The sequence below is a fragment of the Procambarus clarkii genome, chromosome 22 (genome assembly GCF_040958095.1).
Source record: "Procambarus clarkii isolate CNS0578487 chromosome 22, FALCON_Pclarkii_2.0, whole genome shotgun sequence".
Taxonomy (NCBI): Eukaryota; Metazoa; Arthropoda; class Malacostraca; order Decapoda; family Cambaridae; genus Procambarus; species Procambarus clarkii.
In genome coordinates, this window is record NC_091171.1 from 33,662,261 (window position 1) to 33,680,674 (window position 18,414).

The following is an 18,414-nucleotide window of genomic DNA, read 5'->3' on the forward strand; positions in this document are numbered from 1 at the left end:
GAGAGAACGATATGGAAGAATATGCAGAAAAGAACCAGTGAAGAGCAGAGGTGCCATAGGCACAATCAGAGAACACTGTATAAACATCAGAGGTGCGCGGTTGTTCAACACCCTCCCAGCGAGCATCAGAAATATTGCCGGAACAACCGTGGACATCTTCAAGAGAAACCTAGATCATTTTTTCCAAGGAGTACCGGACCAACCAGGCTGTGGTATGTATGTGGGCCTGCGGGCCGCTCCAAGCAACAGCCTAGTGGACCAAACTCTCACAAGTCAAGCCTGGCCTCGGGCCGGGCTTGGGGAGTAGAAGAACTCCCAGAACCCCATCAACCAATCTAGACTCCCTCTACCATCACCAACGCTCCCTCCATCACCAACACTCCCTCCACCATCACCAACACTCCCTCCATCATCACCAACACTCCCTCCACCATCACCAACACTTCCTCCACCTTCCCCAACGTTCCTCCCTCCACTAACATATTTGGACCCATCCTGTTTCTGATATATGTAAACGATATTCCAGAGGGCATAGACTCATTCCTCTCAATGTTTGCCGATGATGCAAAAGTTATGAGACGAATCAAGACAGAGTAAGATAGACGGAGACTACAGGACGACCTGGACCAACTGGAGGAATGGTCTAAAAAAATGGCTACTAAATTTAACCCGGGTAATGAAATTAGGTTTAGGAAGCAGGAGGCTGAACACAAGGTACCATCTGGGAGGTGAAATCCTTCAAGAGTAAAATAGAGAGAAAGATCTGGGGGTTGATATCACGCCGTACCTGTTCCCAGAAGCCCACATCAAAAGGATATCATCAGCGGCATATGCTAGATTAGTCAACATAAGAACTGCCTTTAGAAACTTGTGTAAGGAATCATTCAGGACTTTGTATACCATTTATGTCAGACCAATCTTGTAGTATGCAGCTCCAGTCTGGAGTCTATACCTAGTTAAACACAAGACAAAGAGAAGATTCAGCAGTATGCCACTTGAGCTGAGAAGTATGAGCTACGAGGAAAGGCAAAAGGAGCTGAACCTCACATCCCTGGAAAACAGAAGAGTTAGGAGAGACAAGATAACCACCTATAAAATTCTCACTGGAATTGACAGGGTGAACAATGACAAACTCTTTAGCACGGGTGTAACACGAACAAGGGGACACAGGTGGAAACTGAGTACCCAGATGAGCCACAGAGACATTAGAAAGAATTGTTTCAGTGTCAGAGTAGTTAAGAGATGGAATGCATTAAGTAGTGATGTGGTGGAGGCTGACTCCATACACAGTTTTAAATATAGATACGACAGAGCCCAGTAGGCTCAGGAACCTGTACACCAGTTAATTGACAGCTGAGAAGCGGGACCAAAGAGCCGAAGCTCGACCCCCCCAAGCACAACTAGGCGAGTACCATCACCCCCTCCCCCAACTGTGGGCTAGCCACCCCATCCCCCCCCCCCCCGCTCTGGGCTGGCCCCCCCCCCCCCCCCCCCCCCCCCGCCCGCCCGTCACGCAGGGCTGCAGCTACAGGCTGTGGGAGCTGATGCCGGAAGCCAAAGCAAGTTTTTACTTCTCGATTTGCATAAGTCGGGGAATAATAATGCTATTCTACTTATTGTCATCTAAGTTAGAATTCCCACTTGATTCGTGCGTTATCATCACCTTTGTTGCCGATCAAAGAAAGCTTCGTACAACTTCCATTGCTGCTCCAGACTTGTTAATGAATGGCCAGGTGATATGTCAACACAAGTGTTATTGCACTGGCTAGCGACTGTTGTAGTTGCTGTTTTGGAAGCCTCGGCTATTGTAGTCGTTGTTGTAGTGGCTGTTTTGGAAGCCTCGGCTATTGTAGTCGTTGTTGTAGTGGCTGTTTTGGAAGCCTCGGCTATTGTAGTCGTTGTTGTAGTTGCTGTTTTGGAAGCCTCGGCTATTGTAGTCGTTGTTGTAGTTGCTGTTTTGGAAGCCTCGGCTATTGTAGTCGTTGTTGTAGTTGCTGTTTTGGAAGCCTCGGCTATTGTAGTCGTTGTTGTAGTTGCTGTTTTGGAAGCCTCGGCTATTGTAGTCGTTGTTGTAGTTGCTGTTTTGGAAGCCTCGGCTATTGTAGTCGTTGTTGTAGTGGCTGTTTTGGAAGCCTCGGCTATTGTAGTCGTTGTTGTAGTTGCTGTTTTGGAAGCCTCGGCTATTGTAGTCGTTGTTGTAGTTGCTGTTTTGGAAGCCTCGGCTATTGTAGTCGTTGTTGTAGTTGCTGTTTTGGAAGCCTCGGCTATTGTAGTCGTTGTTGTAGTGGCTGTTTAGGAAGCCTCGGCTATTGTAGTCGTTGTTGTAGTGGCTGTTTTGGAAGCCTCGGCTATTGTAGTCGTTGTTGTAGTGGCTGTTTAGGAAGCCTCGGCTATTGTAGCCGTTGTTGTAGTGGCTGTTTTGGAAGCCTCGGCTATTGTAGTCGTTGTTGTAGTTGCTGTTTTGGAAGCCTCGGCTATTGTAGTCGTTGTTGTAGTTGCTGTTTTGGAAGCCTCGGCTATTGTAGTCGTTGTTGTAGTTGCTGTTTTGGAAGCCTCGGCTATTGTAGTCGTTGTTGTAGTGGCTGTTTAGGAAGCCTCGGCTATTGTAGTCGTTGTTGTAGTGGCTGTTTTGGAAGCCTCGGCTATTGTAGTCGTTGTTGTAGTGGCTGTTTAGGAAGCCTCGGCTATTGTAGTCGTTGTTGTAGTGGCTGTTTTGGAAGCCTCGGCTATTGTAGCCGTTGTTGTAGTGGCTGTTTTGGAAGCCTCGGCTATTGTAGTCGTTGTTGTAGTTGCTGTTTTGGAAGCCTCGGCTATTGTAGCCGTTGTTGTAGTGGCTGTTTTGGAAGCCTCGGCTATTGTAGTCGTTGTTGTAGTTGCTGTTTTGGAAGCCTCGGCTATTGTAGTCGTTGTTGTAGTTGCTGTTTTGGAAGCCTCGGCTATTGTAGTCGTTGTTGTAGTTGCTGTTTTGGAAGCCTCGGCTATTGTAGTCGTTGTTGTAGTGGCTGTTTTGGAAGCCTCGGCTATTGTAGCCGTTGTTGTAGTGGCTGTTTTGGAAGCCTCGGCTATTGTAGTCGTTGTTGTAGTTGCTGTTTTGGAAGCCTCGGCTGTTGTAGTCGTTGTTGTAGTTGCTGTTTTGGAAGCCTCGGCTATTGTAGTCGTTGTTGTAGTTGCTGTTTTGGAAGCCTCGGCTGTTGTAGTCGTTGTTGTAGTTGCTGTTTTGGAAGCCTCGGCTATTGTAGTCGTTGTTGTAGTTGCTGTTTTGGAAGCCTCGGCTGTTGTAGCCGTTGTTGTAGTGGCTGTTTTGGAAGCCTCGGCTATTGTAGTCGTTGTTGTAGTTGCTGTTTTGGAAGCCTCGGCTGTTGTAGCCGTTGTTGTAGTGGCTGTTTTGGAAGCCTCGGCTATTGTAGCCGTTGTTGTAGTTGCTGTTTTGGAAGCCTCGGCTATTGTAGTCGTTGTTGTAGTTGCTGTTTTGGAAGCCTCGGCTGTTGTAGCCGTTGTTGTAGTTGCTGTTTTGGAAGCCTCGGCTGTTGTAGCCGTTGTTGTAGTTGCTGTTTTGGAAGCCTCGGCTATTGTAGTCGTTGTTGTAGTTGCTGTTTTGGAAGCCTCGGCTATTGTAGTCGTTGTTGTAGTTGCGGTTTTGGAAGCCTCGGCTATTGTAGTCGTTGTTGTAGTTGCTGTTTTGGAAGCCTCGGCTATTGTAGCCGTTGTTGTAGTTGCTGTTTTGGAAGCCTCGGCTATTGTAGTCGTTGTTGTAGTTGCTGTTTTGGAAGCCTCGGCTATTGTAGTCGTTGCTGTAGTTGCTGTTTTGGAAGCCTCGGCTATTGTAGTCGTTGCTGTAGTTGCTGTTTAGGAAGCCTCGGCTATTGTAGTCGCACTCACAGTACCAAATAACTGTTGGAGCTGTTGCAACTGCTCTCAATCTTACCCAAACTGTCGAAGCTACTTTCAAACAGCTCCCTAACTGCCGCTGCTGCTGCAGCTGCACTCAACAATAGCCCGTAACTACACAGAGAGTAATGACAATAACGTGATGCATCAATGAGTATCAATTGCAGTATCAATCCTCATCTTCATCACAGCCCCCCCCCTAACTGTTGCAGCTGCTCTAATACTTGTTAACTGTTGCAGCTGCTCTTATTCTTCTTCTTAGCTGTTGCAGCTGCTCTCATACTTCTTAACTGTTGCAGCTGCTCTCATACTTCTTAACTGTTGCAGCTGCTCTCATTCTTAACTGTTGCAGCTGCTCTCATTCTTAACTGTTGCAGCTGCTCTAATACTTCTTAACTGTTGCAGCTGCTCTCATTCTTCTTCTTAGCTGTTGCAGCTGCTCTCATACTTCATAACTGTTGCAGCTGCTCTCATACTTCTTAACTGTTGCAGCTGCTCTCATTCTTCTTCTTAGCTGTTGCAGCTGCTCTCATACTTCTTAACTGTTGCAGCTGCTCTCATACTTCTTAACTGTTGCAGCTGCTCTCATACTTCTTAACTGTTGCAGCTGCTCTCATTCTTAACTGTTGCAGCTGCTCTCATACTTCTTAACTGTTGCAGCTGCTCTCATACTTCTTAACTGTTGCAGCTGCTCTCATTCTTAACTGTTGCAGCTGCTCTAATACTTCTTAACTGTTGCAGCTGCTCTAATACTTCTTAACTGTTGCAGATGCTCTCATTCTTAACTGTTGCAGCTGCTCTCATACTTCTTAACTTTTGAGAAGCCCGAAACACTGCACCATCTTCCCCAGCTCCCAGGGTGTGGAACACACACCATCTTCACCAGGTCCCAGGGTGTGGAACACACACCATCTTCACCAGGTCCCAGGGTGTGGAACACACACACCATCTTCCCCAGCTCCCAGGGTGTGGAACACACACCATCTTCACCAGCTCCCAGGGTGTGGAACACACACCATCTTCACCAGGTCCCAGGGTGTGGAACACACACACCATCTTCCCCAGCTCCCAGGGTGTGGAACACTCACCGTCTTCACCAGCTCCCAGGGTGTGGAACACTGCACCATCCTCACCAGCTCCCAGGGTGTGGAACACACACCATCTTCACCAACTCCCAGGGTGTGGAACACTGCACCATCTTCACCAACTCCCAGGGTGTGGAACACTCACCATCTTCACCAGCTCCCAGGGTGTGGAACACTGCACCATCCTCACCAGCTCCCAGGGTGTGGAACACACACCATCTTCACCAACTCCCAGGGTGTGGAACACTCACCATCTTCACCAGCTCCCAGGGTGTGGAATACTCACCATCTTCACCAGCTCCCAGGGTGTGGAACACTGCACCATCCTCACCAGCTCCCAGGGTGTGGAACACACACCATCTTCACCAACTCCCAGGGTGTGGAACACTCACCATCTTCACCAGCTCCCAGGGTGTGGAACACTCACCATCTTCACCAGCTCCCAGGGTGTGGAACACAGCACCATCTTCACCAGCTCCCAGGGTGTGGAACACTCACCATCTTCACCAGGTCCCAGGGTGTGGAACACACACCCTCTTCACCAGGTCCCAGGGTGTGGAACACTGCAGCATCTTCACCGGGTCCCAGGGTGTGGAACACACACCCTCTTCACCAGCTCCCAGGGTGTGGAACACAGCACCATCTTCACCAGCTCCCAGGGTGTGGAACACACACCATCTTCACCAGCTCCCAGGGTGTGGAACACTCACCATCTTCACCAGCTCCCAGGGTGTGGAACACAGCACCATCTTCACCAGCTCCCAGGGTGTGGAACACTGCACCATCTTCACCAGGTCCCAGGGTGTGGAACACTCACCATCTTCACCAGGTCCCAGGGTGTGGAACACACACCATCTTCACCAGCTCCCAGGGTGTGGAACACACACCATCTTCACCAGCTCCCAGGGTGTGGAACACTCACCATCTTCACCAGCTCCCAGGGTGTGGAGCACAGCACCATCTTCACCAGCTCCCAGGGTGTGGAACACTCACCATCTTCACCAGGTCCCAGGGTGTGGAACACTGCACCCTCTTCACCAGGTCCCAGGGTGTGGAACACTGCACCCTCTTCACCAGGTCCCAGGGTGTGGAACACTGCACCATCTTCACCAGGTCCCAGGGTGTGGAACACACACCCTCTTCACCAGCTCCCAGGGTGTGGAACACAGCACCATCTTCACCAGCTCCCAGGGTGTGGAACACTCACCATCTTCACCAGCTCCCAGGGTGTGGAACACAGCACCATCTTCACCAGCTCCCAGGGTGTGGAACACTGCACCATCTTCACCAGGTCCCAGGGTGTGGAACACACACCATCTTCACCAGCTCCCAGGGTGTGGAACACACACCATCTTCACCAAGTCCCAGGGTGTGGAACACACACTATCTTCCCCAGCTCCCAGGGTGTGGAACACACACACCATCTTCACCAGCTCCCAGGGTGTGGAACACACACCATCTTCACCAGCTCCCAGGGTGTGGAACACTCACCATCTTCACCAGCTCCCAGGGTGTGGAACACACACCATCTTCACCAGCTCCCAGGGTGTGGAACACACACCATCTTCACCAGCTCCCAGGGTGTGGAACACACACCATCTTCACCAGCTCCCAGGGTGTGGAACACACACCATCTTCACCAGCTCCCAGGGTGTGGAACACACACACCATCTTCACCAGCTCCCAGGGTGTGGAACACACACCATCTTCACCAGCTCCCAGGGTGTGGAACACACACCATCTTCACCAGCTCCCAGGGTGTGGAACACACACATCATCTTCACCAGCTCCCAGGGTGTGGAACACCCCACCTTCGCCCTCTCCCAGTGACCATCGTGTCAACATGAAGGAGGTGTATTACCAAGGAGTCCTTGTGATCAAAGATCCGCCCTTCATCTGCGCTTATCTCCCCTCTAATGGCCTCACGTTTGTACTAGATAAAAGACCATAGGCCAAGCCCTCTCTTGCAGCCCCTTGGTGTGGCCTGTATAGCTCAGCCTGTAGCCTCGGTGTGACACGTTATAGGCTGTAACCGTTTTTTTTTTTTTTTTTTTTTATTATTTTCTACCACAGACGTGGCCACACATTTACAATGCTAACCAGCATATATACATTTTCTTCTGTCCTCCATGGACAGGGTTAGAGAAATGTTCTTGAAGCCTTGGGGTATAGGGCGTAAGACACACAGATAGGAATGGTGTAAAACAATCAATAGGTATGGAATGAGAAGGGGATGGGGACCTTTGGCAAGCCGCCGGCTTCCTGTTCCCGTGCAGGCAGCTAAAGATGGTGACCTTCAGGTATACTCAGGTAAAAGAAATGGAGGGAAAATGAAATAGTCGTCTCATTTAGCAGCAGTTAAATTTGTACAATTTTCGCCCCGAGGGGCGAGTTTATTGTGCAGCGTCACTCATCCTGTGAGTGGACACACCGCCATAGTGACAGTATTGGGCAGCGCCACTCATCCTGTGAGTGGACACACCGCCATAGTGACAGTATTGGGCAGCGCCACTCATCCTGTGAGTGGACACACCGCCATAGTGACAGTATTGGGCAGCGCCACTCATCCTGTGAGTGGACATACCTCCATAGCAGCATGTACAACACTCCCCAATAGGAAGAAAATCCGCTGGGTTGTTGATCCTGTCACTTGTATCCAGACACAGCTGGGACTTGCTTAACTGTCTCAAGTGTCTCAAGCTCCTCAAACTAGAAGACTAACATCTGTCAACCCCGCAAACACAACTAGGTGAATACAACTAGGTGAGTACAGCATGACGCCAATGTGGTGAGGAAGCATCACATACAACAGTACCCATCCAACTGAACAAAAGGGCGTGGAGGAACTTCCGAAATAACAGAACACCAGACAGCAGAGAGAGATACCAGAGAACCAGGAACGAGTATGTTAGTGTGAGAAGAGCAGCTGAGAAAAAGTATGAAAACGATATAGTTAATAAAGCCAAGACCGAACCAAAGCTACTCTACAGTCACATCAGGAGGAAAACAACAGTGAAGGAACAGGTGATGAAACTTAGAACAGGAGAACAGGTACAAAGAGAATGATAAAGAGGTGTGTGAAGAACTCAATAAGAGGTTCCAGGAGGTCTTCACAATAGAACAAGGTGAAGTCACTGCGCTAGGAGAGGTAGCAATAAACCAGGCGGCCTTGGAAGGGTTCGAAATTACAAGAGATGTGGTCAAGAGGCATCTGTTGGATCTGGATGTGAGAAAGGTTGTTGGCCTGGACAGAATCTCACCATGGATATTGAAAGAGTGTGCAGAAGCACTTTGCTTACCACTCCCCATAGTGTATAGTAGGTCACCTAGTAACACATCTGGAGAGAAGGGACTTCGTGACAACCCATCAACATGGGTTCAGGGAGGGTAAATCTTGCCTCACAGGCTTAATAAAATTCTACGATCAGGTGACGAAGATTAAGCAAGAAAGAGTAGGATGGGGGGGACTGCATTTTCTTGGACTGTCGGAAAGCCTTAGACACAGTATCCCATAAAAGGCTGATGCATAAGCTGGAGAAACTGGCAGGAGTGACTGGTAAGGTCTCCAGTGGATAAGGGAGTACCTAAGCAATAGGAAGCAGAGAGTTACAGTGAGGGGGTGAGACCTCAGATTGGCGTGAAGTCACCAGTGGAGTACCACAGGGCTCTGTACTCGGACCTATGCTGAGGGTATAGACTCATTCCTCTCAATGTTTGCTGACGGCGCCAAAATTATGAGAAGGATTAAGACAGAGGAGAACAGCTTGAGGCTTCAAGAAGACCTGGACAGGCTGCAGGAATGGTCGAACGAATGGTTGTTAGAGTTTAACCCAAGCAAGTGTAATATAATGAAGATAGGTGTAGGGAGCAGGAGAGCAGATACAAGGTATCATTTGGTTAGTTTAGTTCATTTATTATGCACCCCATACCCATCTTGTGGGTGGTAGTGGAAAGGGTTAAAGAGGCACATAATGGGCTCAGGGACTGAACCCCACAATTCATTTAGCTAAGCAAGTTACAATCTTGATGAGCTAGTTACAAAATTCAATATAAGTCGTCACATCAACAATGGGTTCGAGATCGACCTCAAGTACAGGTTCTAAATTAAGCAACTGACATATGTGGAGAGCTAGTGTCACAATTTATATATTTGTCCTAGGAAATTCTTCAAGAGTCAGAGAGAGAGAGAGACCTTGGGATTGATATCACGCCAGACCTGTCCCCTGAAGCTGATATCAAGAGGATAACATCAGCGGCATATGCCAGGCTGGCTAACATAAGAACGGCCTTTAGAAACTTGTGTAATGAATCTTTCAGAACTTTGTATAGCACATATGTCAGACCAATCCTGGAGTATGCGGCTCCAGCATGGAATCCGTATCTAGTTAACCATAAGACTAAACTGGAAAAGGTTCAAAAGTTTGACACCAGACTAGTACCTGGGCTGAGAGGTATGAGCTACGAGGAGAGACTACGGGAATTAAACCTCATGTCACTGGGAGACAGAAGGGTTAGAGGGGACATGATCACCACATAAAGACAGACTATTTAACACAAGGGGCACACGCACAAGGTGACGCAGTTGGAAATTGAGTGCCCACATGAGACATGGAGATGTTAGAATTTTTTTTTCAGTGTAAGAGTAGTAGACAAATGGAATGCATTAGGCAGTGATGTGGTGGAGGCTGACTCCATACACAGCTCCAAATGTAGATATGATAGAGCCCAATAGGCTCAGGAATCTGTACACCAGTTGATTGACAGTTGAGAGGCGGGACCAAAGAGCCAAAGCTCAATCCCCGCAAGCACAACTAGGTGAGTACACACACAAAATAATTTCATTCACAAACTGCTGATCACAATACATTAAGGAGGACTAACGGGACAGATTAAACATTACCACGTAGAGCAGGCCGTCGTAGCACAAAAATAGAGTTTACATATAACAAAGAAGAGAGGTTTAAACTCTATTACGCTCTCGATGTCAGTAATTAAGGTTAAATGGTGCCTGTTTCCCGTCCCCCCCTCCCCTCCCCCCCCATCTTTCACCATTCTTCAAGACTAGACACCGTGGCAGACGCCCCAAAGAAGACGATGAGGTCGTGTCGAGCAAAACCTGCCTGAAATGACAGCCGGTGTCTTCCACAACCGTCTCCTTATCCTTGAAGGTGGACCCCACACACGCTGTCACCGCTACACCGCGGTTCCTCAGTGCCTGTTATCGTCTCCAAGATCACTGCCAGTGCCTCCACCGGCACGGTTATCTTGCAGCAAGAACACTGCCGCTGTGCCGCCACCGCCCTGTTATCTTACGCCGACCACAACACCGCCACCTTATGATTATTGTGTAGTACAAAATGACAACAATAAAAAAAGTAGCAAAAAGCGTGCTAGTGTGTGAGGGAGGAGGCTGGACCTCCCACCACACCGCTTGTTCCACTGGTAGAGGAAGTTGTTGTGGTTGGCCTCGCATATTGATGCTGAAGGTTGTTGGTGCTGGCCTCATACAGTGACGAAGACCTGTACAAGGCGCCCTGGTACAGACGACCTGGAGAAGGCGCCCTACAAGACACGGCCTGCATAAGACGACTTGTAGGAGGTGACCCTCTTCTGTGTCTCACCAGCGTCAAGAAATATAATACTTGAGTCACCGCTGACACGAGCGAGAGTAATTTAGCATCATGACTCATTTGGAGGCGAGATTTATTGATTGTAAAAGTTTACTGGGGGAATTTAAGACAGTTATTTACAATCTTGGTACAAGAGTGTAAAGCGAGTATTTATGATCTGCCAATCAGCATACCGAATCATGGATACGATGTTTGTTTAGCATATACATGTATGTAAATTCAGGAAGCATTTTGCGTTTTTTATGCACGGAGTTCCAGAGCATAGGGTAAACTTAGCCATTCTTGGAGTGCCTCTTTGAAAGAATTAAGGATACAAGTCCACATATTTATCTGTCTGTTGTGCTACAGACCGACGGAGATGGAAAGGGGAACTTATTCCCGGTGATGAGAATAATAGCTAAACAAGTCTAACTAAGACTTATCGTGCCTTCTGTAATAATATTTTTTTTTTCCACAGACAAAATTTGTGTTGAACAACTAGCTATCTCCAGCTAGTTGAACTATACATTACAATTCAACACTGCATGTTTTCTCTCGGGACACAGAGTCACATGTTCTCATAGTATCAGTGATGAATGATTTACAAATGCAGTTACTATTAATTTACATATATTTATGATGAAACACATGTCAATATTTTATACTAGCTGTACCCAGCCACGCGTTGCTGTGGCTCACAGCAACCTTCCCCTCTCACCCAGCCCTCCCCCCCATTCCAACCCTCCCCCGTTCCCTAGTCCTCCCAACCATTCCCAACGCCCCTGTTTCGTCGTCCTCCCAACCATTTCTCACTCTCTCGTCCGATGCATTCCTAAATGATCTAATGTTCCCCTCAGAAAATTGGGAACATCAAATTATCTGATGTTCCCATCACTGAAATATATGAAAAACAGTTAAAAGCCGAAATGAAACAAAAATGAAAAAATAAACTATACGGATGAAATGAATGGCATGGTAAACAACACAGCTCAATTCCAATGCAATGTCACACAAAATAATGAAATCAAAATGAAAATAAATCGAAATCTATGAAAATTCTATTTAGCAATGCAATCGGAAACATTGAAATGGAATGTAACATATTTAGTATAGCATGTGTTGCTATTACTCGTAACAGATGGCACTGTTTTTAAAAATAAAAACATATTTTTATCTGTCACAGGTGTGGCATCTGTATATTAGGTACATGAAGACACGTGTGTGTTCGAATGAAACGTTGTTTCAATATTTCAAAGCAATCGATGAAGAACTTTTGTAGATTACAGCATATGTTGCTCTTACATGCAACAGATGGCCCTGTTTTTTAAAAAAAGAATGATTTTACCTGTCACAGGTGTAACATCTTTACTTATATTTACGAAATGAACGATATTGTAAACAACACAGGTAAATTCAATGCAATGTCACACAAAATAATTAAATCAAAATGAAAATAAATTGAAATCTATGAAAATTAAATTTATCAATGTAATCGGAAACATTGAATAGGAATAACATATTTAGTATAGCGTGTGGGCTATTATGCGCTACAGATGGCGCTGTTTTTAAAAAAGGCATGTTTTTTTTCCTGTCTCAGGTGAGGCATGTATATAGTAGGTATATAAAAACATGCGCTTATTTGAATACAACGTTGTGTCAAGATTTCAAAGCAATCGGTAAAGAGGTTTCGAAGATTTCCCTTACAAAAAAAAACACAGTTTTTTTTAAAGCATATTTTTTTACCGTCACAGACGTGACATCTATATAATATGTATATAAAAACCTGCTCGTATGCGAATGGAACGTTGTGTGAAAATTTCAAAGCAATCGGTGAAGACCTTTCGGAGATTAGCGATTTTGAACAAACGAACATTTACATTTTTATTTATATAGAATTGAAACACATGAAAGTATTGATTGGTATAAAAAGAAGTCAGAAGAACTGCAGATGGCCTATTGACCCATACGAGGCAGCTCCTATTGACCAATACGAGGCAGCTCCTATTGACCAATACGAGGCAGCTCCAATTTTATATCCATTCAAACACTTTCATATATATATATATATATATATATATATATATATATATATATATATATATATATATATATATATATATATATATATATATATATATATCTCCATATATGTCTAACCTACACTTGAAACGATCGAGCGAACCCCTTGTGCATTACCTTACCCGGTGACTCGTTCCATAAATCAACAAACTTGTTTCCGAACCAGTATTTACCCAAGTCTTACCTGAATGTAAACTTATCCAAATGACACCCATTGTTGCCTGGTGTGGCATCTGGTGTTTACATAAGAAGTGTTGACATAAACAAAAGCACGTGGCGACGGAGGCCATGACGACACCCAATAAGTACCGAGGTCAGGGATAATTTTATTGTAGTGTATTACCTGCTTTACTGCGTTTATACTTCCCATTCTTATTTTATTTGTTTTAGGTCTATCATTTTATAGCCAGAACGCACTTCTCGGCTTAGTATCGAAGGCTCGATTTGCCTAATAGGCCGAGTGATTTTTTTTGACTTACAAAAAAATTGTTTCCAGTTGCTTTATTTGAATTGTTATTATTATAATATATTAAAAACATCAATTATTGATTTAGTTATGTTAGATTAGGTTAGTTTACGATAGGTTAGGTTAGGTAGGTTTAGGTTATATATATATATATATATATATATATATATATATATATATATATATATATATATATATATATGTCGTACCTAGTAGCCAGAACGCACTTCTATGCCTACTATGCAAGGCCCGATTTGCCTAATAAGCCAAGTTTTCCTGAATTAATATATTTCCTCTAATTTTTTTCTTGTGAAATGATAAAGCTACCCATTTCATTCCGTATGAAGTCAATTTTTTGTTATTGGAGTTAAAATTAACGTAGATATATGACCGAACCTAACCAACCCTACCTAACCTAACCTAACCTATCTTTATAGGTTAGGTTAGGTTAGGTAGCCGAAAAAGTTCGGTTAGGTTAGGTTAGGTAGGTTAGGTAGTCGAAAAACAATTAATTCATGAAAACTTTGCTTATTAGGCAAATCGGGCCTTGCATAGTAGGCATAGAAGTGCGTTCTGGCTACTAGGTACGACATATATATATATATATATATATATATATATATATATATATATATATATATATATATATATATATATATATATATATATATATATATATATATATATATATATATATGCGAACAAGTTTGAATGGTGCCCAAGCATATATGCAACTGAAAACTCCTCCACATCCCAGAAGTGTGACTCGAACCCAGACAGCCAGGAGCACTATGCAACTGGCGTGCATGGTACCTTAACCACTTGACCAACCGTGACCGTACAAAAGACGTTGGTAGTCGAGACTATATCCCCCCAACATCCCGACGGCACTTGGTGGTAAGCTTGAGCATAGTTATTTCATCGAATCACCTCATTTTGTGGTACAAAATATACATAATTGTTTGGTTTTCCATTTATTGCGTTGACATTTTTGTTTGTTAACCGGATGACACTATTTTATTATCTTGGTAATCGTTGGTGGGGTTTTTCGTCTGTTTAAGGTTCACTATCAACACCATTGTTGTACCGAGGTCACGAGATGCTGTAGCGAGGTCACGAGATGCTGTAGCGAGGTCACGAGATGCTGTAGCGAGGTCATGAGATGTAAACATCTTTAGTGACCTGGAGATCTCTGCCACTCCCATCCGTTCCCCAGAACATCTCTGCCACACCCTTCACCTCTCAACCCATCTCTTTAATACTCTTTAGCACATCCTATTCCAATTCTTCTCCTCCTCTTGGCCCCTATTAACCCATTTCTGAATTTACTAATTCGACCTCTTTCCCCTTTCAAAATCCTTGAGGGACCACTGCCAGTGGAGACAATACAAAAGTCAGTTTGCCCAATTTATACTTCTACATTCCTCGTGGCATTATTAAACTGCAAGAAAATGAATTTTCTGCTTTGAGTTTGTGAATTAGTGTATGTAATGTTATGGCGCCTCCTTCGTGGGTCACGGGAGACTGGAGCGTCCAGACCCAACCACTAACAACCTCGAGACTTCACTATTTGTAAAGTCACTTGACCTCTGACCTGACGTGATCTACACCCTTGTTTAACAGGTTCCGGTAATGACACTGTGGGATTCAATGGTAGATTGAATATCGCTTGTGGTTCAGAACCTCTCAGCGTCGGGTGATTGGTGGTTTAGTTGATATTGCTGGTGATTCCGAGCTCTCAGCGCTAATGACTGATTCTTAGCTTGCTATATCTGGTAATCTCGGCCCCTCCACGCGCCGCGGATCTGGTTCAGTACGGCTGTAATCTGTGGCTGGCGAAATACAGGAAAATAAAGATTGAGGCAAGTCGGTGTTCGGTGAGCCGTAGCCGACCTGCTGGTGCCCGACTGCTCTCCTGATCTAGCCACTGATAATGGCCACACTTGAGCCGTTTTACGTCTTGTCCAGAATCTATAAATATAATTTTATTAACCACTTGGACTGGTCGGTAGAGCGCGACCTCGCCCCGTGCCGGTCGGTGGTGGTGGTAGAGATCCCTACTGCAGTCCCAAGTGGTTGTTGGCACCATCCCCAACTATACTGTCAAAACTATGTTGGTCCAAACACTCAGGTCTGATAGGAAAGAAATTACTGGCTCCCAACTACCTGAAAGCACTAGTATAAAAAACTATGATTTGTTCAGATCTGAAACCTATATCTATGGGCGGCACAAAACGTCGACCAGACTGTGCGACACAGTGGTTGCCAGGATCAGGTTGGGTTACCGTTACCTGTGGCAGGTGGCTGCAGGTGACGGTTCTCCCAATCCTGAGCACTCCAGGTGCAAACTCTGTGAGCAGGAACTACGGCATGATCTCCCGCACTACATCACTGAATGCCCAGTTATTAGACCTTTCAGACCAGTTGGCATGAGGTACCTGGAGCTTTGCAATTACTTTATTCACTCTCGTATTCTTGAAGATATCCTCACAGTATACCCAAAATTTGCCAGTGCAGGCTATTAAACACATGGCCCTGTATGACTAACCATCCTGCGAGATAGGTACCACTGCTACCTTATTCAATCTTGTGTTTATGATATCCTCATAATGCACCCAGAGTCTGCCAGTGCAGACGACTGATCACATGCCTCTGTATGACTAACCATCCTGTGTGATGGGGATATTTAGCACCACGTAGCTAGTTTTTTGACACACTGTACTCCACTTCATATAGTCTAGGGCAGCTGCACTAATGCAGATGTACCTAATATATTAATAAAAAAAAATCCTTCCCTCCTGTTCCTTGTGTTCCAGCTCCTGTCCCATAATTTTTTTTCCTTTCCATGTGCTATATGGTCATAGTGTCGTAGCGTTTTTTCTCTTCATATTTCATTCATTAGAAAATCTTATCTGATAATCGTATTAGACAATGTAAGACGAACACGTCTACAGAGATGTTTACATGCCTTGCATGTAACCACCCAATACGGCGCTTGTATTGGTTGGCAGAGCGACGATCTTGAATGTTGCAGGGTCGGTGTTCGATCCCCGATGTCCAAGTGGCTGGGTACTGTTTCTTCATACAGTCCTAATATCCCAGCACTAACCCCGTCCTTATAGCCCCCAGCTATTTGTCTACATTTCCTAGCTCCTTGTCCTCATATCCCAGCTCATTGTCCTCATATCCCAGCTCCTTGTCTTCATATCCCAGCTCCTTTTCCTCATATCCCAGCTCCTTGTCTTCATATCCCAGCTCCTTTTCCTCATATCCCAGCTCCTTGTCTTCATATCCCAGCTCCTTGTCCTCATATCCTAGCTCCTTGTCTTCATATCCCAGCTCCTTGTCCTCATATCCAAGCTCCTTTTCCTCATATCGCAGCTCCTTGTCCTCATATCCCAGCTCCTTGTCCTCATATCCCAACTCCTTGTCTTCATATCCCAGCTCCTTATCCTCATATCCCAGCTCCTTGTCTTCATATCCCAGCTCCTTGTCCTCATATTTCAGCTCCTTGTCCTCATATTCCAGCTCCTTGTCCTCATATCCCAGCTCCTTGTCTTCATATCCCAGCTCCTTATCCTCATATCCCAGCTCCTTGTCCTCATATCCCAGCTCCTTGTCTTCATATCCCAGCTCCTTGTCCTCATATCCCAGCTCCTTGTCCTCATATCCCAGCTCCTTGTCCTCATATCCCAGCTCCTTGTCCTCATATCCTAGCTCCTTGTTCTCATATCCCAACTCTTCGTCTGTCTTATATCCCTTCCAAGTTCTTCTGACTTGATATTGACATAGCACTTTCTCCTGATAGTTTCCTTCCTTTCGCAAACACACAACTAGAATAAAATAAAGATAAGACAGTAGTCACTGAATGAGGCAATTGACAACTGGGAGAACCGGGTCCAGGAGCCGCAGCCAGATCCAGTAAGCACAAATAGACGAGCACAAAAAAAGGCGAGTTTATATATATTTCACTCAAGTGTTGTGCCAAGTGTATTCTGGTGTAGTACCAAGTGTGCTACAAATCGTATATGTAGTGATCATGTCTCCCCTAATTTTGTATCTGCCAGTGACGTGAGGTTTAATTCCTTGAATCATTCCTCCTAACTCATGCCTCTCAGCTCAGAGAGTGAGGGTCTGGGGCGTGAGTAACTCCCAGAGGCAAGCGGTCGGGAGAGGTATGGACAAGTTTCTGTTAAGAGTTACGTGATCCGTCAGGCTGTGATGGGAGGTCTGTGGGGATCGCAGACAAACAGCCTCACAATTTAGGGGAAAGAACAGCCATCGAAATCGTTAACACAGAATCAACAGGTCAGCAGGAAGGTTGGAAGCTCTGGCTGTGATTGGTTGTGTGAGTTGGAAGCTCTGGCTGTGATTGGCTGTGTGAGTTGGAAGCTCTGGCTGTGATTGGTTGTGAGAGTTGGAAGCTCTGGCTGTGATTGGCTGTGTGAGATGGAAGCGCTGACTGTGATTGGCTGTGAGAGTTGCAAGCTCTGACTGTGACTGTCTGTGATACTTGGAAGTTCTGGCTGTGATTGGCTGTGTGAGTTGGAAGTTCTGGCTGTGATTGGTTGTGAGAGTTGGAAGCTCTGGCTGTGATTGGCTGTGTGAGTTGGACGCACTGACTGTGATTGGCTGTGTGAGTTGGAAGCTCTGGCTGTGATTGGCTGTGTGAGTTGGACGCTCTGACTGTGATTGGCTGTGTGAGTTGGACGCTCTGGCTGTGATTGGCTGAGTTGGACGCTCTGGCTGTGATTGGCTGTGTGAGTTGGACGCTCTGGTTGTGATTGGCTGTGTGAGTTGGACGCTCTGGCTGTGATTGGCTGTGTGAGTTGGAAGCGCTGGCTGTGATTGGCTGTGAGAGTTGGAAGCTCTGGCTATGATTGGCTGTGTGAGTTGGAAGCGCTGGCTGTGATTGGCTGTGAGAGTTGGAAGCTCTGGCTGTGATTGGCTGTGTGAGTTGGAAGCGCTGGCTGTGATTGGCTGTGTGAGTTGGAAGCTCTGACTGAGATTGGCTGTGTGAGTTGGAAGCGCTGGCTGTGATTGGCTGTGAAAGTTGGAAGCTCTTGCAGTAAGAGGAAAGGTGGAAGGTCTTCCATCGTCCACCACTTGCCCTGCAAGTGGCCAGCTTTTCAGCCCTTGTCTTACCAACTTTGTACATGCAAATAATGATATCAGTTTTGATATTGGCTTCGGCATAAACGGTGTATGATATCAACTCCTTTCCAAACCCTCCCCCCCACACAAAGTTTCTTTTTCTCCATCCGGCTCCATTAAATTTTCCTCTTCC

General features: G+C 45.7%; 2 protein-coding genes across 2 annotated transcripts; both read right to left on the reverse strand.

The window, feature by feature from the left end:
- Positions 1–1,765: 1,765 nt before the first annotated feature.
- On the reverse strand, positions 1,766–14,332 carry LOC123749463 (probable serine/threonine-protein kinase clkA). The gene is made up of 2 exons (XM_069329165.1): positions 14,195–14,332; positions 1,766–3,979 (listed from the first exon to the last, which is right to left on the reverse strand). Exons 1-2 carry the CDS (start codon positions 14,330–14,332, stop codon positions 1,766–1,768), a joined length of 2,352 nt encoding a protein of 783 aa, XP_069185266.1.
- Positions 14,333–17,417: 3,085 nt separating this feature from the next.
- LOC138367493 (streptococcal hemagglutinin-like) lies at positions 17,418–18,323 on the reverse strand. Its single transcript, XM_069329166.1, has one exon. The coding sequence runs from the start codon at positions 18,321–18,323 to the stop codon at positions 17,418–17,420; it is 906 nt and encodes a 301-aa protein (XP_069185267.1).
- Positions 18,324–18,414: the final 91 nt, after the last annotated feature.